The sequence below is a fragment of the Colias eurytheme genome, chromosome 31 (assembly GCF_061535395.1).
Source record: "Colias eurytheme isolate Ceu_HAF_F1 chromosome 31, ilColEury1 Martin Lab GWU primary, whole genome shotgun sequence".
Taxonomy (NCBI): Eukaryota; Metazoa; Arthropoda; class Insecta; order Lepidoptera; family Pieridae; genus Colias; species Colias eurytheme.
The window spans coordinates 1,391,942-1,417,794 of NC_143010.1; the positions used below are offsets into that span (position 1 = coordinate 1,391,942).

General features: G+C 34.3%; 3 protein-coding genes across 3 annotated transcripts; 2 read left to right on the top strand and 1 right to left on the bottom strand.

Moving 5' to 3' along the window:
* Positions 1–456: 456 nt before the first annotated feature.
* Positions 457–8,371, bottom strand: LOC149895361 (uncharacterized). Its single transcript, XM_090119130.1, has 3 exons — positions 8,233–8,371; positions 2,691–5,173; positions 457–580 (listed from the first exon to the last, which is right to left on the bottom strand). The coding sequence occupies exon 2, from the start codon at positions 4,954–4,956 to the stop codon at positions 2,692–2,694; it is 2,265 nt and encodes a 754-aa protein (XP_089975256.1). The 5' UTR covers positions 4,957–5,173; positions 8,233–8,371; the 3' UTR covers positions 457–580; position 2,691.
* A 5,144-nt stretch (positions 8,372–13,515) lies between these two features.
* On the top strand, positions 13,516–16,337 carry LOC149895362 (ribonuclease H2 subunit C-like). The gene is made up of 4 exons (XM_090119011.1): positions 13,516–13,735; positions 14,010–14,137; positions 14,473–14,577; positions 16,208–16,337. Exons 1-4 carry the CDS (start codon positions 13,582–13,584, stop codon positions 16,220–16,222), a joined length of 402 nt encoding a protein of 133 aa, XP_089975137.1. The 5' UTR covers positions 13,516–13,581; the 3' UTR covers positions 16,223–16,337.
* Positions 16,338–21,058: 4,721 nt separating this feature from the next.
* Positions 21,059–25,649, top strand: LOC149895363 (uncharacterized). Its single transcript, XM_090118931.1, has one exon. The coding sequence runs from the start codon at positions 21,174–21,176 to the stop codon at positions 23,949–23,951; it is 2,778 nt and encodes a 925-aa protein (XP_089975057.1). The 5' UTR covers positions 21,059–21,173; the 3' UTR covers positions 23,952–25,649.
* Positions 25,650–25,853: the final 204 nt, after the last annotated feature.

Below are 25,853 nucleotides of genomic sequence, written 5' to 3' on the forward strand. Positions count from 1 at the left end.
ATTATTTACTTTTATTACTTACTAGTTGTGCTCCGCGGTTTCACCCGCGAGTCTCCGCTTCTGTTAGTCTTAGCGTGATGATATATAGCCTTTAGCCATCCTCGGGGGCTATCCAACAACGGGGCTATCCAGTAGTTCTTGAGAGAGTTCAAACAAACAAACTCTTCAGCTTTATAATATTAGTAAAGATTGATTCGGCAATAATTCTATGATTTTTCAACCCCTAAATTTAAAATCTGCGCTGCAATCTCAGGCTGATAATTTTTTTATCCAAAAATTTAATGGAATGAACTTGAAACTTGTGACTTTTCAGCAACTCGAGAAATCTACAAATTTAAAAATAATTTATTTAGTTATTGTTTGAATTTTTATAGAAATGAAAGTCTCCTAAATTTAAATGCAATATAATACTTACTTACTTATACTTATAACTTTAGGTACAAATAAAACAGCATATAAATTATAAAATTATTTCATTTATTAAAATTTTCACTGTGTAAAACGTAATATCACCTCAGAAACATGTTGTATAACAAGGTGCTCAGTTGTTCTCAAGGTACATTGTATCATACATACATAACTGTAACAAACAAACATATAATACATTAATTTTATCTTATACATATTTCAAGATAAGTAAATAAAAAAGAGAAATTTAAGATTTTTAACAGATTTTAAACTATCCTAATGAAGGGATATTATTTATAAATCGCGTTTAAAATCCGTTAAAAGTGCAAGAGTGCTTTTCCACCAATAATGTGCGAGGATGTGTAGCGAGGAATGTGTTTATAAATAACCAATGACTCTATTATACTAGTAGACGCGGCATACGCCAACATCATTGCACTAAAAACCAGCGTAATTAATACATACCTACTTACTAACGCATTATCACCAATATAGTTGTTCTCTCTTTCACTCTCACGCACGAGACATAATATATGTCTCACTCATGTACTTCGTAATAACAACTGCCGATTAAAATATAAAAAGAACGTCCAGCCACGACGCTGAATGGTGCGTGACTAAGTGAAACTCGGGCACTTAGCTGAGTTTTTTCTTTCCAAAATAGAGAGCGGGTAACGTATCTAGCTTTTTTATATATCATAGTAAATAACCAATAGTATCGCTTCATACGCTAAACGCTTCAAACTTCAAACTAAACGAAGGGATTGGTTTTTACAAATACATTCCTCGTTTCACATCCTCGCACATTATTGGTAGAAATGCACTCTTATGCATTACATGGATATTATAAAATTTATGAAATTCAAATACATGGCAATAATATTTCTAGTAAAATGTAGAAATTACTTCTCAGTAATAATTTAACTTATAATAATTCGAGTGCTTTTAAAAGATATCTAGCTGAAGTCATACTTAAATATTATAAATGCAATATCTGTCAGTTACATTTTCAAAACCATTGCACTGATTTTGGTGAAATTTGCATTGAAACCATGTAGTTGGTTATTTAACACGCCTTTGGCAGCTTCACCTGTATGTTTGTATGTAACCGACTCCTATAGACTCGATTTTGCCCCACTTTTAATATGTTTCACAACTGGACTTATTGGACTGGAGTTTTTCTATATGTGTAATAAGACTGTTTAAGTTTTTATTCCATACATATTATGTAAAACATAATATTATTAGATATGTATAATGAATCTGCCACAAGGGCGATAGTAGGTAATATTTTTTTTAATTATTTACTAAGAAAGAAACTGTAAGCTTTTAGTATCTTTTAGAAATTAAAGACTTTTTAACGGATTTTAAACGCGATTTATTCATTCTATTATTTTCCCGACGTTTCGAACACTTTACAGCGAGCGTGGTCACGGGGAGACTGTCAAGTGTTCGAAACGTCGGGAAAATAATAGAATGAATAAATCGCGTTTAAAATCCGTTAAAAAGTCTTTAATTTTAGTATCTTTTCAATCAACATTGAGCCAAAATTAACAAGTTAAAATTACACTCAAACATTGATAATAATTAATAACATCTAGATACATAGATATCAACAACAAATGTGTTTTGTAATTGTGACTTTAATACATTTGAATAAGGTTGAATTTGTTGCTTTTGGTACTACATAATAATATTTGTGAATACACCTTAAAATAATGCTAACAAGTTTAATTTTGCTTCAAAGCTTTTTCTTTTAACTAGAATATTACTAACAGATAGTTTATAATTCGTTCTTGTAACGCATTGTCAACCGACTTCATAAAAAAGAAGGGAATTCTCAATCTAACTGTTCTTTTTAAGCTATTGCATAGCTTCTATCGCGGGCCTTGCGCGCGGGGACCGAATCGAGACATTCCGTAACGAAAAAACCTCACGCTCCCCACTCCGACGGGCTCTAAGGTGTAGCTTGAAGACATGCTATGCAATAGCTTTACCGCGGCAGTCCCCGAGTGCCACACGTCTTTTTTTTGTGCGGTTACACCGCATAACTAAGGATTGGGTGAACTAATTTTTATAATTGTTTTGTATATTTGAAAGCTGTTGCCACTAATGACGTATTAATCTCGTTGAGATAATTTGAACGCAATTTATTTATACATCAAAAATGTTTATTATTGTATTTAACGATCCAATTTTAATTTAGTCTTGTTCTTACAATAAAATGAATAATGACGTATCTAATTGTTTTAACCGTCAATACAGATTAAAAAAATACTCACATCATTCAACAGACGCGTCCAAACTGACATTAACATAACTGGCCCCCATATTCTCCTTATGACGCAACGACGCCACGTGACGCTTCGCATTCTCCGTCTCATCCACATCACTAGCACAGACACCACACTTTAGCTTCCCAAAGTCGTAATAAACGTATTTATTCCGCGACAACATGTTAATATTATGCTTCAGTTCCAGGTAAAAACGGAACACGTTCTCCGAATTCGGTTTCTGCTTGAAGTGGTCCGCGTAAACTAGGTGGTTAAGCAGCGAACGGATAGAATTAAATACTCCGCTGCAAATCGTGCATGTGAACTGCGCCCCTTCGCTGTGTAGAATGTAGTTTCCGTGCAAGTACACGCTTATGATATCGCCCTTGTTCGCTTTGGTCCTCGCCTCCGCGACTGCTGTTTGATGATTGACGTCAGAGAGCACATGTCTTACACACTCTGACACATCATTGAATGTAGCATCGCAGAAATCGCACTTATTATTGATCACGTCGTTGGATTCTAGCAATTTGAGATCACCGTTCGGATATAGCGCTGAACAGATTAGTTTTGCGATAGTTTCAACGTGCATGGAGCTTTCAAAGTGTTCGACGATAGCGGAAAACGAGGGTAGTGCGACATACGTCGGGCATATAGTGCAAACGTAGAAATTGCCGAAGCTAGCAAAGTATTCAGCTGGGCGACAGTGGTTCTTGTATAACATTGCTAGCTTATATGGTGCCGCGTTGCGCAAATGTTTCTTTTGACGAATGTGGTTGAACAGCACCTGTCTCGGACCCTTTAGGACCATATCACAGCACGAGCAATAGTTCGATACTTTTCCTGGCTTAATAAAGTTTTCGATCACAACATGATCGCGGTTGTTCAAAGGCTTGCCAACGCTGGCGAGGAATTTCGCCCAATCGTAGCTTTTTGGACCCCATTCATCTGGGACTGGCCCATCTGGGTTATTGGTCTTCATCTTACGGTACAACTTATCAGACAAACGAGCTAGATGCTTCTCATCTAGAATGTGCAGAATGATGCTTTCAGGCGAGTCAATTGTAAATTTGCACAGCGAACAGAACAGTTCATTCCCTTCCTCAGTCACGCTGTGATTGAAAAGGAATTTCCGATTGATTTCCTTGATTTTCTCGATGCTAGAGTCCTGCGAGGGGAACGGAATGTGCCTGTCCGCTTGCAGGATACAAGCCAAGTTATGGATGTGAGTTTCGCTGAAGACGTGGTTCAATACACTGTCGTATTTAAATCGGAGTGTGTAGTACTCGCACGCCATACAAAAGAACGCTAGCTTCCCTGTACGGTCGTCCACCAACGTAAGCAGTTTATGATTAGTCAACAGTTTCACGATTAAACATTCAATTGATCCATAATAACGATACTTTTTCACTACATTCTTAGCCGGTTTCTCAGGTACTTGTTCACTTTCTTCATTTTCAAAATTCTTATTGGCGTCGGTTGTAAAATTTTGATTAACATTGTCTTTAATACTCATGATTATTGGTGCTACAGAGCTGGTTTGGCCGGAAAAGTCAATTCCGTTGATATCAAGGCACAGTTTATCGTAGGCTGCTTGGTAGAACTTAACAGCGCCATCAATGCTAGCTTCAGAGTTATCAGGCAAATGTCTGATAAGCGAGGCCTCTAGCTTCCCGGAAAACATCTTATCCAGCTTCTCCATAGGTTTCATAATTTGCATAAAATCGATATTATGATTAGGCGTTTCCCCGCATTCTAGGGCCGAAAGACGTCTCGACATGTTAGGCAATATTATAGGCTCCGCTACATCTATACTTTCGCGTTTAAGCTTCGGCAAGTGGACGTCCAAATTGAAATGCTTCTGAAGTGATTCCATCAAGGGCTCATCTTCGTTGATCTCAATTTCGACATTACAATCCGTACAAATGTGTACTTGCTTCGCGTTCTCAATCGTCAGCTCAGCTTTAAGCAATTCAGGCACTTCGCTAACTGGTAGGCTATTAAACCTCTGCCTCTGTAGGCTACTTTTCTTTTCCGTCGTGAATATATATTCAACTTCAACCCCATCGCGGTTCGTCAAGAAGATCCTCCTGTGGGTATCGTCCAAATTCTTCAAATAACGAAAAACAATCTGATTCTCCTGCGTCTTAGGATTGTCAATGACATACTTAAAATGCTTCGCCAATCGTTTCACGTCGTCAATCTTCCTGAACGAAAGCACCGTCAGTTCGGAAACGCCCTTCCTGACCTCCTCTATAGACGTATCGTCAGTCATCTCAAATGATTTCTCAATAAAATTGTATATAAAAATCTATACAACGATTCGACTTATCTCGGTGAGAACCAAGAATAACAGTCAGATATTACAATGAAAATGGAAGTGGTTTTTGATTTATGCCCGTACTGATGTTTTGATAACTGCCGAGAGAGGTTCCTTCAAAAATTTTTGATTATTGTTTGTTGATCTGAAAACTATCACCGCATGTCAAGATCTGGAACGAGAAAACATATATTGTTAACAATTTTAAACGTAAAAAACTGTCTTTTGTGAGATAAAATCACATTTACATGGGTCTGGAGCGCATTTAAATTTTAAAATGCATTTGGGGGGATAAAGATGGAATATTTGATGAGACTGCATATGCAGTGGATAACTGCATTGTAGTAATGCGCATTACAAACGATAGTACAAGGTTGGAGAGTAAAAACTATGTCATAAGCAGTAGATATTTTTTTACGCAGCTCTTTTGAAGGATTGATAAAATATTACGCAAAAATGATTCGTAAATAGTCACAAGTGAAATGAATTGTGTTTATTCAACGAAAGAATAAAAAATACGAAAATGAAATCACTAGAAAAAATAACAAACCTTGTTCTTATTTAATGTAAAAAAAAAATTAATGTGGACATGATATGACACAGTAGTAGGTAAACGACTTCAAAAAAAAATGTGTGCGCGTACTAGTGTACACACGTAAGAAGTGAAACTTCTTTATTACCTTATTTTTCAAAAAATAATTTACTATATGCAATTTTACAGAAATACGTCAAATCAAGATGGCGCGTAACGGAAAAATGTCACGCGTAACGATAAAATGTTACACTAAATTTTTTTCCAACCCCGATAAAGAAGTTTCACTTCAAAAGAAAATATCCGCATGTCTAGCTAATATTATAAATTATTTGTTTGTATGCCTTTCTTTCACGTCGTATTGGAACAATTTTATGATATGATTTATGTATCTGGAGATAATTAGGAGGCTAGACAGTGAGATAGGCTACTTTTGACCACAAATAATTTTCTGTGACAGCACAGACGAAGCCGCGATAAGAAAGTTGGGAGAAACATAAAAATATACTGAATTTCTTTTTTATTTCTTTGGTACAATTTTACTTCATTTATGACTAGATAACGTTGAAAAAAAACTAATATATTTTTACTACTACTACTGTATAATATATTAAACTAGATTTCCGCCCGCGGCTTCGGCCGCGTTTTCAAAGGAAAACCGCATAGTTCCCGTTCCCGTGGGATTTCCGGGATAAAACCTATCCTATGTGTTAAACCAAGCTACCATCTATACGTGTGCTAAATTTCATTGTAATCGGTTCAGTAGTATTTGCGTGAAAGAGAGTAACAAACACACACACACACACACATCCTCACAAACTTTCGCATTTATAATATTAGTAGGATCTATGTAATCCTTTGAAATACATACATTTTTACACTAAGTATGTTTCATTTGTAATTATAACTAGCTTAGCGCCCGCGGCTTCACCCGCTTTGTCTAAAACCTAATAAATTATATACTAAAACCTTCCTCTTGAATCACTCTATCTATTAAACAAAACACATCAAAATCCGTTGCGTAGTTTCAAAGATTTAAGCATACAAAGGGACATAGGGACAGAGAAAGCGACTTTGTTTTATACTATGTAGTGATACAGCGGCATTAATATGAAAATAATTCCGCTTAGTATTTCCTAGTAAATAAACACATAACAAGATAATTATATTTACAACTCAATATTTACTATAATATGTCAATACATGATAATTCTGGTTTTTTGAAGGACAGAAATAACACTAATATTTATATGAAACTAGCGGTCCGCCCCGGCTTCGCCCGTGGTACATATTTACGTTTTATCTACATAAGAACCATCCTCGTACTTCAAGGAATATAATAAAAAAAAAGAATTATCGAAATCGGTTCAGCCGTTCTCGAGTTATGCGCTTACCAACACATTTTGCGATTCATTTTTATATATAAAGATATACTATTATTCTTATCAATATTCAGTAACTAAGAAATGATGAAATATTGAAATCTCATGGCATAGTGTAACCCTCTTGCGCAATGGCTTGATCAATTTTTATGAATTTTATATTTACGGTAGGTCTGAGAATAAATTACATATTGCAAAACAATTTTTTTTATATCCATGATTCAACCAGATGACGGCGACAAATAGTCGCCGTCATCTGGTTGAATCTGCTCTTTGATTGAATGACTAGTGTGTTCATTGAATGGCTCAACATCAAACTAGTTAGAGGTTTGTAACATAGCCTTTTGAACAGAAGGGATATAATGCTCAGCATATAGACTAGTGTGTTAATTGAATGATGTCAGATTAACCTTTTTCCAAATATCCACAAGACAGTTGCGAGACGACAGACAGACCCCTTACCCCACTAGGGGACATGGGACTTCACTTTTTTCTTTTTGGACAAGCCAGATAGAAAGCTTACATTAAAGTTTTAAATAAATTAAATAAAAAATGCTTTTCTTTGTTACCTAAGTAAATATATAAAGTTTATAAATTGAATGATGCAATGTTTGTTATCTGTGATAACAAAGAATTTATATTCTTGTCAATGTTATATTATTTGTTTATTTTAATAAGGATTTCTATTTGTTTGATAGGTGAAAGTGAACTGAAATATTATTATCTCGTATTTTATGAAGAATATAAAACAAAGAAAAAGCGTGATTTTGTATTGCTATGTGGTTTCTAAAGATTTAAAATTTCTTAAAGACCGATATACCTATTATTTTCGGAATAACACTGTTACGATAGTTAATTTTTATTATAAAACCGTTATCCCTAACTCATTTTCGTGTTTGTTTTTTATATTGATATATTCGTGTATAACTTTCACTAGAAACCGATCTCAATAAGTGCATAATTTTAAGTGTGACTGAATATAATTTTTTATCGATAGATATTGCATCTTCAATGCACTGCTTGAGTTTCAAATACATAAATGCATAATTATTAGCATAGTTTATCTATAATGATCGCAAACATGTATTCTTATCTACAGAAATAACGAAAATAATAAATAAACCGTTCGAGAATATCAAAATATAACACGTAATACGTAAACATTTTGATTTATAACAATAGAAAGTGGTCATACCGATACGAGTACACCACTTACAAAGTTAGGTTATAGTGATGTAGCATTTAACAAAATGGCCTTAACATATTAAGTTTATGTATTAATTGTTAAGATTGTTGTTCAAATATCATGGAAATTACCTGGAAGTCTTGATTTTGTGCATGGCAGCAAGAACCGCCTATAAAATTTGTACGGGCACTCGGTGACAGTTTTTAGGTGACATGATAGATGAGATGAGAAATCAGAATACAGACAAAGACTACAGAGCACAGATTATACTAGAAATTTCGATTTCCACAGACTCGAAAGAATCAACCATAGAATTTTAGGTCTGTACAAGTCGTGTCAAGTAAAAAGAAGGCCCTTCGCTCATGGAGCTACTCAAAAATGACTGAACTAATCAGTAATTACGATTACAAACCAGTTACAAATTGTATCTCGCATACAACGCTACTCAAGTTATAAGGTTTCAGTCACTTGTCAATGTTTGCTCGTTCATTTTTATCATAAAAAACAAAGAAACTCGGGAAACCAGTAGCGTGGAGACCGACACGACGCGTCGCGCGTGATTTGTTGCTAACGCGTTACTCACCAGTTAGTAACTAGTCGCGTCGTGTGCGAATCTCCATAGAACATGTATGGGCTGTGACGCTCAGGCAACTCGTTAGTAATTTGAGTTTGTGACTAGTTCTTTTTGAGTAGCTCCATGAGCGAAGGGCCGAACGCTGACGGTTAAGCTGCGCATTGGCGATTTATCAGTCTATTTGGTGCTATGAGGTGGTACACAAGGTGGTATAAGAATAACAAATAGGTAGTTGTGAAGCCACGATTCGCGAGCCTAGTTCAAAAATAAAATAATCGGCACATAGCTTTCGTGCAAAACTCGATCCATGCGCAAATACACCCCATCAGGCATCACTTTTTTTACGTGACGCGTACTATACTATACATTTTAAAACAGTGATGGATAATTTGGTAAAAAAATTTTCAATCAATAATTTTTTTGATATTTTCTTGTAATGGTAGTAGAAAAAAAGAAAGCTTGGGCTTGTGAATTTGAAATATTAAAGCACTCATAATTATCATGTCCAACTTCGTTCATTCTACGCTTTATTATACATTTATTTGTTTTGTCTTTACAAGTACATATTACTAAACTTTAAATAACATATTTTTATGCCGCGGCCGCGGCCGTGACATTTGTAAACTGTATTATGTTATGAAATCAATACCCAAAATGATGAAATATTTTGACATTTAAATTTGATTCGATCGGAGAACCCTTGGGAGAACCGAACCGAAATAGTGAGGGTTGCCGTTAACTAACAGTAAAAATTAAAAATGTTCTCTTTAAATAAGTAAATCTTGTTTTTAGATTTGTGTTAAGGGCTTGGTCTAGTAGTGCAAACAAATGCATCCTGTCATCCTATATGTAAATAATACAAATGTACTAAGGGAAAGTTGCTCCACTTAATTTTTAAAAATTAAATCATTCGTATGCATAATTTAATATTCGTAATAAGTACCAAAAATGACAATTTGAAACAATTTTCGTGAAAATTACACCGGGTGATTTTTTTTTATCAGTACACAAAATTTGCGAATACTTTCTATTGATATCTTCAACTTCATGTTTATATAACTGATCAACTTTTACAAAGAAATTTGGATGAAATATAAAAAAAAAATAAGCTTTCCATACAAAATGCATAACTCTATACGTTTTTTTCGACCTAAGTTTCTTAGTGAAAGTTGTTCAGTTTAACTAATAAAACGGATAAACAAATTTTGTATATAATAAAAAAAATGTAATGTTTGTGTTAAAAAATTATTTAATAGAAAAATACACAAATGAAAACAAAAGATATTTATTTCTGACTAGCTTCCGCCCGCGACTCCGTCCGCGCGGATGTCAGTCTTCGCGTCTTCTACAGATTTATTATACATACTAGCGGTCCGCCCCAGCTTCGCCCGTGGTACATATTTACGTTTTCTCTACATAAAAACCATCCTCGTACTTCAAGGAATATAATAGAAAAGAATTATCGAAATCGGTTCAGCCGTTCACACGTGATGCCATGACAACGCGAAACGGGTGCAGAGTGCAGACCCGCCGCCTTTTTATAGCTCCCGCCGCGAAGCGCGTCGAACGCGGCAACTGATACACAAAAATAATCCTTATGGCTGCATGATTCTGTATTCACGCGCGATGACTTATAGCGTATTTCATGTATAACTTTGGTGTTTCTACACCGATTTACATGATTCTTTTACTATAACCAGGAGTATGAAGAATAATTGTGCCAAATTTGGTTAAAATCCGTCGCGTAGTTTTTGTTTCTATAACGAATATACAGACAGACAGACAGACAGACAGACAAAAATTTTACTGATTGCATTTTTGGCATCAGTAGCGATCCCTTATCACCCCTTCATAGTTTTTTTTTAAATATATTTTATGTACAGAATTGGCCTCTCTACAGATTTATTATAAGTATAGATTATGTATAATATATAGATTTATATTGATAAACCTAATAAATCTTTTGCTAGCATTCTGATGCTTTATCGGTTGCACTGGATTTATCTCTTTTTTTTCAATCGCTTGAATGATATAGGATGGGTCCTTGATGGACATCGAATGCTGAAGTCTCGAATCAATCAATTCTGACAGTAGGCAATTTATGTAAAATCTTGATAATGGTCCATCATTTTATTTTGCCTAAACGTTACATACTTTTTTATATATTCTATTTTTAACGAATGATTCACTCCAGTCCAAACAGCAAATAAGCAGACTTCTGCTTCTGCAACGTTTAGTTGTCCCTGAATTTGGAAAAAATAGTCATGATTCTTATCTATGACAAAAGTGTTATTTTTTGCATTGTATTTCAAATATTAAATTTTTTTTTAACCGCATCTTCCGCATTCATGTCTTTTGCCGGCATTAGACATTTAATTTCTACTAGTCCCATTTTCCCTTTTTGATATGGGAGTGTATAAAGTAAATTTTTTAGATATTTCTCGTTATACTTTTAAAAAGTTATTATTGTCATTTTGCTCATCAGGTAAAGTAATTTCGATATCAGTTTTAAGTTTTTTGATACCTGCAATAATAACGTCATAATCGCCTGCACATACTTATCGATTACACCCTGTATACAATCCACCATCCACATTCATAATGTTTTCCTGTCCTCCTCTCCTTTACGCTGTTCACCGATACATTTTAAATGAGTAAATCTGCTACCACTGAAGGATGTTTCATTGTGATCAGCAAATTTTCACCATTGTTGTCGATTATTTGTTTTTCATTTTTAATCAGCAATTGGGAATCATCAGTTTTGTTTTTTGCAGATTGGTGATGTACCCTAACAATACGTCGAAAAGGGAAAGCATCAACGAATTATCGTTTTCGTCCTCTTTTTTTATTCTTCGCGTCTCTGTTACTTCTGTTTGTTTAGTTCTCAACACCCACTGAATTTTCTATGTTATTGTGATCTTCCATTACATCTGAGTTTTGATGATGTGATGATAATCCATTCGTTTTAATATTGGTACTTAGAGTTGGTAGACTAAACTAGAAATGGCGGACTAAATTTGTCAGCGCGTCTGTAAGATCAGAATATAAAACCAACATCCTGTATTTAAGTTACAAAATTAATAATCAAACAAAATGCCGCTACGTTGAAAATGACTAGAAGAAAAAATTAAAACACCTCGGATCAATTTTGGAGTAAACAAATCATTTTCCCCGTATGGGGATTTCCCCGGATGAACTTGGGAAGTTCAAGTTCTCAATACAAGTTTATATTATATTTCGTATTTCTCAAACGAAAAATAAACATTTTTGGAACTTCAAAAAAATTATATTATAAGAAAATTTATGAGCTTACTTTAGTTTTAAAGAAATATACCTAAATCCCTTTACTGACACCCCGTAAAATAAAGAAATTGTTGCCAATCACCTTTGCAATCTATTTGGTTTCATTAACTTTATGTTCGAAGATAATTTTTTTTCTAGTAGTTACACGCGTATTTTTTTTCGTTTATTTTCCATATCGAAATCAAATGTTTAAAAATACGAATATTTGCACAAAACTAAGATAAAAATAATCAATTAACAAAAATATTAAATTTAATGAAGTAGAGCAACTTTCACTTCGGTATGAAGGAAAATCGAGCGTAGAGCACACGTCAGAACGCTCCGGCCCAAGGAGCGCGACTAAAGAAATTCGCTAGAATTTTTCCTAATTATTTTAAATATTTTTTTAATATTAAAAGACTTATCAAAATTCAAAAAAAGTGTTTTTTAAAGGATTAATACTCATTGGTCTTCAACCAACTCGAATAAATTAATGGAAAAAATAACTTTTAGCAGTATTTATCAATAGATTTTGTAAGGCAAAAAATGGGAAATTTAATGAATTTATAACGTTCTAATTAAGAAAATTATAAGTTTTTCGACAATTGTATTCAGCAGTTTTTAATAACGACTATATAAGGATAATAATGCGCTGATCAGATTGTGTAAATTGTAATCGGTTGCAACGTAGTGAGTGCACAAACTTAGCTCGAAATGTCTTTGGGGGAAAGAGACTTATCTTGAAGGCCTGATTAAGGTAACATAAAGTAACTTTACAAATGTGAAAAAATTCACGCGCATTGCGTATATAACACTAATTGATAAACAAGAAAAAAAAATTCAGTTTATCATTTCATTAGCCGGGAAAAAATTGTCAAATAACTTGTTGAAAACGCAATTTTGCTAGACTGCAGCCTTAACAAATTCGATATGTTATATTAGAGCTATTACGCACTGTCGACCAGTCGACTGGACTTACTCCTGACGACTGACGACTGACGACTAAGTGCGCAAGCCCCTATTTAAACTATAGTAAGTCACAGTCGCCGGCGACTGGTCGACAGTGCGTAATAGCTCTTAGGTAAACTTTTATTGGTTGCATTATTGTTGTATTCTTAGGGCGTATTCAGAAAGAAAGCTTGAAACTTATAAGCGCTTATCGGCGCTTGTCATGTTCATATATTTTCCTGCGCGGGTTACCAGCGCTGACATGCGCCGATAAGCGCTTATAACTTGAGTAGCGTTGTATGCGAGATACAATTTGTAACTGGTTTGTAATCGTAATTACTGATTAGTTCAGTCATTTTTGAGTAGCTCCATGAGCGAAGGGCCTTATAAGCGCTTACAAGTTTCAAGCTTTCTTTCTGAATACGCCCTTAGAGTAGTATATTACATGGTTGTATTCAATTAAAGTAAAATCTCCGGTCATTCAAAAGACTTGTATCAAAGCCGAGTTTTCCTATTACAAAAGGACGATGCAATGTCAGCTACTCAGCTGTCGATTTTGACTTAATTTTACGCGGGAATTTTGTCCAAATAGTTTTTATTTGGACAAAATTCCCGCTAACTAGATCGGGATATATATTTACTATTTAATTCGAAAATACGCAAGTTTAAATTAAAAATGTCTATACAAGTGGATAATAATTTAAAAGACACCGATAATCAAGAAGTGTTCAATCAGAAAGTGCATTATATGCCGTGTAAAATTGAAGAAGACGGTCAAGCCAATGTGAATCAGTATTTTTCACCATATATTCAAGAGAATGAGAATGGAGGTATGGCTTAATTAATTTATGCCATTTGGGATGTTGTGAGGCTTTTTTTGATATATCGGTTGTATATAATCTCTTTGAATCTATCTTAGATTCATATATTTAACAAAGAACTATTGCATTAGCTGACTATTTAAGTATGCTCTTAAAATTACATTTATACAACGTAAAAAAATATCATATGAAAAATAAATAAAAAAATAACTTATAATAATATTGTTTTTACAATATCTTCAACTTGCTGAAAATTTCTTAATAATTATTATAAATTTCACAGAATTATCAGCCACCTTTCGTGGACATTCTCTGGATGGAGTAAAAATGCCACTACCAGAAGGGTACAGAGGTATTTTGGTGACAGAGACAAAAAGACCACTCGGTGAAGGCGCTGATAGAAAGTTTCAGGTTTATTATATTTATTTAAGTTGAGTTGTCTGGTAGAAATTGTATCTGAGTTATAAGGCTGCCTATGTCATGTAATCTTCAATTGGGAAGGAATTCGAATCAATTTGTTTATAAACTTTTCAAATGGTAGTTTTTTTAACTTTTCTTAAATAAAATACCATAGTTTAATCTACAGCCTAGCTTTCAAACAAATGACTCATTTCAGTTGTTAGCTGCAACATGCATATCTAACACCGAAAGAATTTTTCAAACCGGACCAGTAGTTCCTGAGATTAGCGCTTTCAAACAAACAAACTCTTCAGCTTTACAAGTATAGATATCTAATCTAATTTCAGGTAGCTGGTGGTTTCAAAGAAATAACATTTTGGAATTGGGATAAAAAACCATCGAAGAATGATAATATTGTAAAAGCAATGGACTGGATTGAGATAGCCGAGGCGGTAAGAACGTTTTAGTAATCAAAATAAGTGTAAAAAAAGTAATTATTATGAGTACTTAAATTAATATAAAAAATGGTTGCCTGTAAAGTCGGTTTTACGGGCGAAGATTTTACGTGACAACGATCATAGTTGAGTGGGAGAGAGACGCAAGGCATTCGGCGGGCCTCTCTGTCGTTCGGTGACTCATCGTAACGTTACCGAGCGTTACACTTTTTCATAAGTGACTCCCAGCCGCAACCTAATTTAAGACGTTGTCACGTCAAAAATGTAATTTATTCATTATCAGCTTTCCACCCGCGGCTTTGCCCGCGCAGTCAAAGAAAAACGCGCATAGTTCCCGTTCCCGTGGGATTTCCGGGATATAACCTATCCTATATCCTTTCTCGGGTATCAAAATATCTCTATACCAAATTTCATACATATTGGTTCAGTAGTTAAGGCGTGATTGAGTACGAACAGACAGACAGAGTTACTTTCGCATTTATAATATTAGTATGGATATACCAGTTTGTGCAAAACTATAAGAAATCTAGTGTATTTATGTACTAGCGGTCCGCCCCGGCTTCGCCCGTGGTACATATTTACGTTTTCTCTACATAAAAACCATCCTCGTACTTCAAGGAATATAATAAAAAAAGAATTATCGAAATCGGTTCAGCCGTTCTCGAGTTATGCGCTTACCAACACATTTTGCGATTCATTTTTATATATAAGAAGATTAATTTAAATAATATAATTGATTTGAAAACATGCCATATCTATAAAAAAGAGTGTGTACCAAGCACACGTGTCAGAAGTGAAACTTCTTTGTCTAGATTCAAAGATACCAAAATCGTCGCCTTATTCAACGACATGACGGTATTGCCATTATATGAACTTACTAGATTTCCGCCCGCGGCTTCGCCCGCGTTTTCAAAAGAAAACCCGCATAGTTCCCGTTCCCGTGGGATTTCCGGGATAAAAACTATCCTATGTGTTAATCCAAGTTACCCTCTATATGTGTGCTAAATTTCATTGTAATCGGTTCAGTAGTTTTTACGTGAAAGAGTAACAAATATCCATACATCCATACATCCATACATCCATACAAACTTTCGCCGTTATAATATATATTAGATTTTACTTCTTTAGGCACAGTGAGTGTAAAATTTATTTCTTGCCAAGGAAGTTTCACTTCTGACACGTGAGCTCGGCACACATGCTCTTGTCGTGTCTCCCCGTGACCACGCTCGCTGTAAAGTGTTCGAAACGTCGGGAAAATAATCTTAATACTATTATAAAGGCGAAAGTTTGTATGGATGTAGGGATGTATGGATGTTTGTTACTCTTTCACGTAAAAACTACTGAACCGATTACAATGAAATTTAGCACACATATAGAGGGTAACTTGGATTAACACATAGGATAGGTTTTATCCCGGAAATCCCACGGGAACGGGAACTATGCGGGTTTTCCTTTGAAAACGCGGGCGAAGCCGCGGGCGGAAATCCAGTATAATTAATATATCGCGTTTAAAATCCGTTAAAAAGTCTTTAATTTCTAAACACATGATCTTTTGTTGTGAAGTAAATGATGTCTCATTAACTATTGTAGCCTACCTATATGTATAATTATTTTATTTTATTTTCAGATACATGGAGATTGAAATAAAACACACCATATATTTTAAGTATTTATTAACAAAAACCAATAACAAGGGACCTCTTATATGGTCCTAAAACAAACATTTTACTTTCTCTAATAAATTAGATGCAAAAATCCTTATTTTGTTACATTTACTTCAGTTCATATGTAACTAAAATTATAATATTAGTAAAAAGGTAGGTTACCAACACAACATTGGATCAACACACGGTACAATAACGCACACACGATTAGACGTCAAAGTGAGATGGCATGATTCAACTAACGTGTGCGAAAGAGACAACTGAAGTAAAACGTTGCTAATTAGCCACATTTCGTTTTGCAATTCCCGGGTTGCTAATAAGATATCTACACCTTTTTACTTATATCATTGACAAGACAGACCAATTTGCATTCCAAACATTTAAAATGTGATTTGTATTCACATACTAGCTGTGTCCCGCGGTTTCACCCGCTTTGCTCCGCTCCTGTTGGTCGTAGCGTGATGATATATAGCCTATAGCCTTTCTCGATAAATGGGCTATCTAACACCGAAATAATTTTTCAAATCGGACCAGTAGTTCCTGAGATAAATTAATGGAAACCGAATCAAAATCTGCTGCGTAGTTTTAAAGAATTAAGCATACATAGTTTAAAAATATTAAATAAAATTTTAAATGTTTTACAATATGACTTAAAATACTAAAAAAATAGACATGGGCTTAGATTACAAAATAAAATAATTTTGTAATCTAAGGACATGGGTGCCTTGGAGATATCTATGGAAAGGATGTATTTCATATAAATTAAAACTTAATAAACACAGGTATTATGTGTTAGATGGACTGACATACAGACCACATCGCATCGTACATATTATTCAAAATTATTTACATATTATTTTGTGGCTTCATTAGCATATTTTTGCCAACGTTGACATTGAATTTCGAATCTTTATTTATCGAAAGATTTTAAAATCATTATAATATTTTGTATGAATGGGGATGGCAAGATAAAACTAATCTCAGATGGCGCTGCGTACGGTTGTTCTTAATGGCGTCAGTTTGACAATCTTGAAGCGTGTAAACAAAGCAAAAAAAACACATTCTGGGGAGACTACTGTCGATTATTCGACAACATGGATGCGAAACTGTATGCTACTTGGAGCGTGCTTGAACTCAAAGCTGAGTTAAAGAGAAGAGGGGCCTCTGTAAAAGGAAGAAAAGCTGATTTAGTGGAAAGGTAGGACTCCTACAGAAAATTCTGTATGTTTGTTTTTGCATATGTCTAGGCCAACTTGGACCTTTGAAATCAATTCTCTTACAATGTTTGAACAATTAATATCATAACTGAGTAACTTATTATTCAATAGTTTGTAAATTTATTATGTTTTTCCTCATTTTTCTATGGTAGCAAAGAATACAGTTGTGTAACTAATCTTAAGTATTTAAGTTAGAATTATTGAGGCTAAAGTAATTCAGGATTATATTTATACATACTAAGGCTATGGCTTATGGCTTTTTTAACTTTCAGGGCTATAGAGTGATGTTTAATAGTTTTTTTTTCCAGGTTGGAGCTGTATGACAAAAACTTTAACTTTAATACACCACAACTCTCTCCAAATGCAATGGAACCCTCTATTGTACTTCCACCACTGGAGATGTACCATGACATAAATAGTAACTCTTTGTTACCACCAATTGAAAGACAATTTATTAGATATTATTTTGAAAGGTAAATCTATAATTAATGGTTTTAATTTATTGTGATGATTGTTGCTATTTTACAAGAATACTAAAGTTTTCTGTAATTTTGCAGATTCAACAAAAAAACCGATGCGTCAGAGAAATTATATGAAGCCAGATTCCTCTTATTGATAAGATCTGCATTTGTCGGTGGATACTTCTATATAAAAGGATTTGTCCAGAAGACAATGAAAAAACTTTCTTATCAAGTTGACATCAAGATAGATGACCAGGGTGGTATTGAGGAATGTCATTGTGAATGTCCTGCCGGAGCAGGTACTGAAGCACACTGCAAACATGTTGGTGTGGTATTATTTGCTATACTGCACATGCGCAAAGATAAAATAATATTAATAACAGAGTCACAAACGCAGCAACTCCAAACGTTCCACAGACCAAAAAGAATATTTACAGGAACTCCAGTTAAGGCTCAAAATCTTGTGAAAGGAAGATACAACAAAAATGTTATTTTTGAGGCATATCCTATGAATTCTATAGATAAAATAGCCTATAATAACAGAATTCGAAACCTTGTTCTGAATTTGAACTCTAACATGCCAATGAAACAACTGTATGGACCTGCTAACCCCATTGCGGTTATACAAGATCATGATTATTTAAAAGATACTTCAGATGTGATGCTTTTGAAAAGCCTAAATTTATTAGAAATTACTGCAGATCAAATAAGAGAAATAGAAAACGAAACAAGAAATCAAAATTCTAACTGTCTTTGGTATGAATATCGTAGTTGTAGGATAACAGCCAGTGTTTTTCATACTGTTTGTAATCTAAGAGCACAATCTTTAGAATCATTTGCAAAACAGTTACTCAAACAAAAAAAAATTTCATCCCGAGCCACAGCGCATGGTCTAATAAATGAACCAAATGCACTGAAGAAATATTCAGAAACATATGGGCTGGTTCCTGTGCAGTGTGGCATGTTTATATCAAAAGATAGGCCCTACCTAAGTGCCTCACCAGATGCCTTACTTGGCGAAGATACTGTTTTGGAAATAAAATGCCCATATGTAAGCAGAAACAGGCTTATTAGTCCTGAAACTGTACCATACATTCAGACTCAAAATGGAGAACTGTTATTAAAAAAAACCTGTCCATATTATTTTCAAGTACAAGGACAAATGTATTCAAGTGGCAGAAAATTCTGCAATTTTATTTTATATACTTTTAAAGACATGAAAGTAATTTATATTGAAAAAGATGAGGTACTAAAAGACATGTTACTAAAATTAGATTATTTTTTCAATAATTATGTGAAGCCTGAAATCATAAATAAATATTTATATAAAGATTATTATAATAAAATAAAAACAGCTAAAATTTATTTATGAGTTTTATTTTATTTTACAATGCACTCTCGGAAATTACACAACATTAAACATATAAAAAATATTTTCGAAGCTAACGGCACATAGTAAGCATTAAGGTCATTTTTTAATATCTTATATGTCTTGGTTAATCCAATTAAGCGCTCTATATGTACACGTTGTGAGGCTATTTTCCTGTCATGTAAAAGAGCAAGACCTGGCAATTGAGCTTTCCCACGTAAGAAACTAGGTATATTTATACCAATATTTTTGGATGCAAATAGGTCCTGAACATTAAAGCCTCGGTCTGCCATTATACTATCTCCTTCATCGCACAATTTCAACAGCTTGCTTCTCTCAATCATTTGCCGATCACTAATTGAGCCACCAAAGCCCTCAGAACAATAGGATAACAATCCTCCAGGGGTAGAGCCCACTAAAAACTTTATTGTATTTTTATTTTTATAATTGCTAAAAGTAATTTGCTGTGATTTTGGGTCACTTGGTTTTGTGATGGGTATCTCTGTGCAGTCTATAATCACCCTTGTTGGCATTTTGTTTTCTTTATACTCTGCTGGCATGTAAAAATGAACAAGGTCTCTTTGAGGCCAAATGTCTATCATTGACCATAAGTCATTGACGAAGTTCACCCACGTGATGAAAATGTTTGAAACTTGTGTCTTACTGATACCAAACATTTTCGAAAGTTCAAGATCAGTACTTGCTCTTCGAAGTTTTATCAGCATCATAAGAAACTGATCTTCAGTTGAAACTCCACTTACCCCACTCCACCTGTATTTAAGATGATTTGCCATTGGCAGTAATGTTGATAGAACAAATTGAAATCTTTCATAATTTTCTAAGCCAGTGTAAAACTTTACTGACTCTTCATCGCTTAGTAAAATATCTGTTGAAAAAAGAGACAGCATTGTGGCAGTCTGAGTAGCAACTGATGATTGTTTATTTTGATTAAAATTGTCACCACAATCAACAGGTGGATCAAGGGAAGAAATTTCTAACTCTCTTTGATATTCCATTATATATTGTGGATCTTGAGAAGTCGATGGCTGTGGGCCTGTAGATGTTGAAGGCTGTGGGTCACTTGAAGTAGATGGATGTTCACTTGATTGCTGTTGAAAAAGATCCTTTTGAAGGTTCCTTTTTGCATGTCTTTCGTCTCTTATTATATATATATTATATTATATATATTTTTAGATAGATATTTATTTTTAGATTTAGATATTTTTTTTTGGTTCCATGAAAAGAGACTCGGTACTGCATCTTTCTTTAAAAACTTGTGTGCACAAGGCAAACCTAAAAACAAGATGAACAATTATTATGTTTTTTTTGACATTATGTAATGTTATTAATTTAGGTTTACAGAGGCTATCTTGAATGAAAGAACTAACGTTTATAACACTCACCTGTAGTCACACTTAATGATTGATAGTCATTTTCATGAAAATGATCTCGACATAACCTCGTCGTTTTTTTAGGCTCAAAGTTTTTAATCCTTACGGCAGCTATCCACTTTCTTCTTATAGTAGGATTTATTGGGAATTTGTGAATGCCAACGTTTTTACACCCAATTACACAACATTTAGTCATTTTGATGATATTTGTGAAGAAATTCTTTATGATGCTATACAATTTGACAGATACTTTGGAACAATCGTATACAGCGCCACTTTGACAGTGTCTTCCCCATTAAAATCACAGATTAAATTATAATAAATAAATTGTCTATTTAATAACGTAATCAATAATAGTTTATAATCTATACGTGACATTTGACATTGACACTTGACAGTCACAATTTAATAACAATTTTGTACGCTGAGCACAAAGATAATCGCTCCGGCGTTGTTTTCACAAATTCACTAATATTTCACATTAAAATAAAATGGACGAACCAGAGATTGATTTAGATGAATCGCTATTGCTGGGCGCAGTTGACGACACAGTTTGCAACATTTGCTGCGCCGAATTCCTCGACGTCGAAGACTTACAAACACACATCGTGCAAGTACACTTAACTGAGAAACGTAAGCTACGTTTTTGTGCAGAATGCATTAAAATATTTAGCGACGTCGAAAAGTATATGACCCACATGTTGTACGAACATCTCGCGACGCTAGAATGTTGTAAGCATTGCTACCGCTTGTTCCCGGACATGAAAACCAAAATGTTGCACGAGAGGAAACACAAATACCGCAGCAAGAAGGAGATATTCTGTTCGCAATGTAACGAGTGTTTCAATGATAAGGTCTTTCTAGAACGACACGAATTTGACGCGCATTTGGACTGTGAAGGCATTATGTTGAACCACGGGTTTCCGATACTATCGTCGCTATTGAACATGAACGTACGTAGATTCTTGACTAGTTACAACGAAGATACGACTTATGTTTGTGCGCGGTGTCAGTTTACAACAATCAGTATGGAAGCATACTTAAACCACATCAAGTTGACTGACTGCAAGACGTTTGCTTGCAACATCTGCCTCAATGTGTACTTGCGAAAAAGGAACCTCATACGTCACTTCCTGTCTCGACACGGCCTTACAGATAAACACAATATAATGGAATGTCCCAAATGTCAGGTAATGTACACTCGAAGCGCACTACAAGTTCACGAAAAGACGTGTAGCGTGCTGAAATGCTTAGAATGCAACATATCATTTAATTCCGTCAGTGACATAACTGATCATAGGGTGCGTATACACCAAGAGTGCATTTTGGTTGAACGCTGCCGATTCTGCAGTCGACAAGTTATTGGACAAGAAAATATGCAGAAACATATCGAACGAACACACCAGGGCACTCTACACTTGTACAAATACAAGTGTGTGTACTGTGACTTGATATTCAACCATCCGAGAAAATTGTTTGCCCACTTTTACTCAAATCACAAGGACTTACAACCCTACACTTGTAATATATGCAATAAAAATTTTCGTATCAGAAAGAATTTTGCGAAGCATGTGCGATATACGCATAATAATGTTGGTTTCCTGGAGTTCAATGAGAAGTTTCATGTTTCGTTTAGTGCAAAGAAATCAGATACGTCATTTGTACCAAAGAGTATATATTTTAATTCAGTAGAGGTGAGTGATGATGATGAGAAACCGGACATTACAAAAACAAAAAACCAAGAGATAGCAATGAATAAAAATTCTAAAATTGAAGAAGGAACTACAGACATTGATGCAGCAGAGTCTAAAACAGATAAAAACGTAAATAAGAAACATGTACTAAGTAAAAGAAAAGCGAAAGAAATTTCGAGAGAAACCGACTATTCTTCTGACGATTCCGATGTGCCATTGCAGAAGTTTCGTAAACAGAGTGAGCTGGCTGATCAACGGCGACTAATTAGCCGCGCGCCATGGAACGCCACGAAGAATAAAAAGATCAAACGACCACAGAATAAGTTCATATGCGAGAAATGCAACAAAAATTGCTACACGGCACAGAACTTTCAACACCACAAGAGTTTGCACGCTAAAAACAGTAGGAAGAGGTGTATCAAATGTGACGCTAAGTTCAGAACGGAATCGGCTTTAAAAGAACACATAGACGAGAAACATATGAACTCCACGCTCACAGATACACTAAAAAAAATATTGGAACGTCAGAAACAGCAATCAGTTAGGAATAAAGAGGAAATATCTAGACAAAATAGGTTTAAAGTTTCTATAAAAAAAGTTGTTTGTGTTGACAGCGAGACATCAGCTACTATGACGCGCGTCACAGATAGCGCGAACAAATCCAAAAAGGTATCTGTGAAGAATTTCATAGAGAACTTCATGCCTGATCACGATGGTGTGCGGGTCAAAGACTGTGTCACAATGAAAGTCACAAATAACATCAAACCACCAACAATAACTCTAAAACGTTGTGATTTACGCGAAGTAAATTATACACGGGGTCTGAAAAAACCTGTTCCGTTCAAATATACTAAAACAGAACATAGCAAAGTCGACGTGAAAGTAGTGTACCGAGAAGCTAAACGTGCAAATTTAAATTATGGTGATAAATTATGTACTCTATATAAACCGACCACAGTATTGAATGAAGATCACGCATATTGTGATGAATATCAGCACAATGATTTTGACAATATTATTGATGAAGAATCCAATAATGATTATACCAATAATGATTACACCAATAATGATTATACCAATAATGATTACACCAATAATGATTATACCAATAATGATTATACCAATAACGATTATACCAATGATGATGATTATACAAATGATTTTAAGACGCAGCAGATACCAGATGTAGCGGAAGAGGTCATGTTAGCTACGGAGGAAGTCAAACCACACAACACAATCACAGTATCAAGTGTGCCGAACGAATATAAGTCGATTCGTATAGGCACATTGCAATCTCAAGCACCATACTATAAAATATTAAAAATAGACGATATTTTAAACAGTGAGAAAAAAGAAGAAATTCAAGAAGATGGTAAGTATGTAAATCTGCCTGATGGTACGCAGTTAGTCCCAGTGAATCCCTTAGCACATTTGATTGATGCGGAGGGCTTAAAGAAAAAGATGCCTAAAAAGTACTATAAGCCGAAGAAAAAAGATATAGGAGAGGCCATATCAAAATTCTTAACGTCAACTCCACATAAGAGATCAAAAAAAAGGAGTTCGAAAAAAAAGTAAAGATTTTAAATGTGTTTAAAAGTTCTAATCTATACTTTTATTGTCTATACTAATATTATAAAGCAGAAGAGTTTGTTTGAACACGCTAATATCAGAAACTACTGGTCCGATTAGAAAAATTGTTTCGGTGTTAGATAGCCCATTTATCGAGGCAGGATATAGGCTATATATCATCACGCTAAGACCAACAGGAGCTGAGCAATGCGGGTAAAACCGCGGGGCACAGCAAGTCATGTATAGTAGTGAAATTGTATATTTATGTTTTGTAATTGCTTTGGGTCTGCCTGATTTAACAAGGAATAGAAAAAACCTTATGTTATTCAGGAATAACTTAGTTATTTACTGCACAAATAATTTTCATTATTGGTTATTTAGTTTTTGAGTCATAATCTTTCTGTAAAATATTAGGTACTAGCGGTCCGCCCCGGCTTCGCCCGTGGTACATATTTCGCAATAAAAGGTAGCCTATGTTCTTTCTTAGGGTCTAAAGATTATCTGTGCCAAATTTCATCAAAATCGGTCCAGTAGTTTATGCGTGAAAACCATACATACATACATACACACTTTTCCTCTTTATAATATTAGTATAGAAGTATAGATAAGTACACATAAAAATTTCTGGCAGATATTTCATCATATCACTAAAGAAAATCACAAATACTACATACTACGTATATAATAAGTATTTTGTTTGGTTTAAAATCAAACTCTTTCTGTAAAATAATAGGTATAAAAATTTATGGTAATCATGTTACTAAGGAAAATTAGAAATACTGTAATTAAGCATTGAGTTACTATGTACTACGTACTAGAGAGGACATCGCTACTACACTATTTGTAACACGAGTTAGAGTCAATCGTCTCAAACCAATTTTTTTTGTTACATTGATTGGTTTTCATTGATAAGTTTATTCATATTTTTTAAATAAGATAAACAATATTTATTTATTACGCAGATTGGTTTTAATTGATAAGTAATAAGAGGCAGAATATCTACAAAGTGTATGACTCACTAGCCGCCCCGCGCCGCCGCGCTTGTCGCAAAGATTTTGTTCGTGGTGTCCTCTCTATACGTTATATTACCTTAATGTAAATAAGTAAATATTTTGTTTTGGATTACAATCAAACTTCATGTTCTACATTATTCAACTCTATTTGATATTTCTTTTGTAAATAGTGCCAATTATTGTGGATTTTTATTTTATAAAATTACTTGCACAGGAAGAAGCTTCTCTGGTAATTTTTCAAGACATATATGTTTAGTATCAATAGTAGGTATCACTAAACATAAAACGTAAACTTAAGCAATATTATTAAGACAAATTGTACTTGATGAAAGAAGTAAAAAAAATTGTTTTCTTTGTGTAAATTTTAGACTAAAGTATGCTACAGTTAAACCGAAATTGTTATAAATTATTGTACACCAACATTACTATTAGTGGTTTTACTTCACAACTGTACACTAATATGATTGTTAACCTCTTTGTTTCTGATAATAAATATAAAAAAAAAATGTTGTGTGGTTTTATGAAACCACGGTAAAAGTGAAACTGTTCGAACGGTTCCGAACACTGCTTTGTGTAGCGCATGTCGCGTGACGGTCGGCTGCCGAGTAGGTATACCTACTCGGCAGCCGCGATACACGCGACATGCGCTACACAGACCAAAAAGTTTGAGACGATGTAATAAAAGTTTCACTTTAAAAATTGTTTTCTTTGTGTAAATTTTAGACTAAAGTATGCTACAGTTAAACCGAAATTGTTATAAATTATTGTACATCAACATTACTATAAACCTTAGTGGTTTTACTTCACAACTGTACACTAATATGATTGTTAACCTTTTTGTTTCTGATAATAAATATAAAAAAAAAAATTAACCAATATTAAAAAATTATAAATC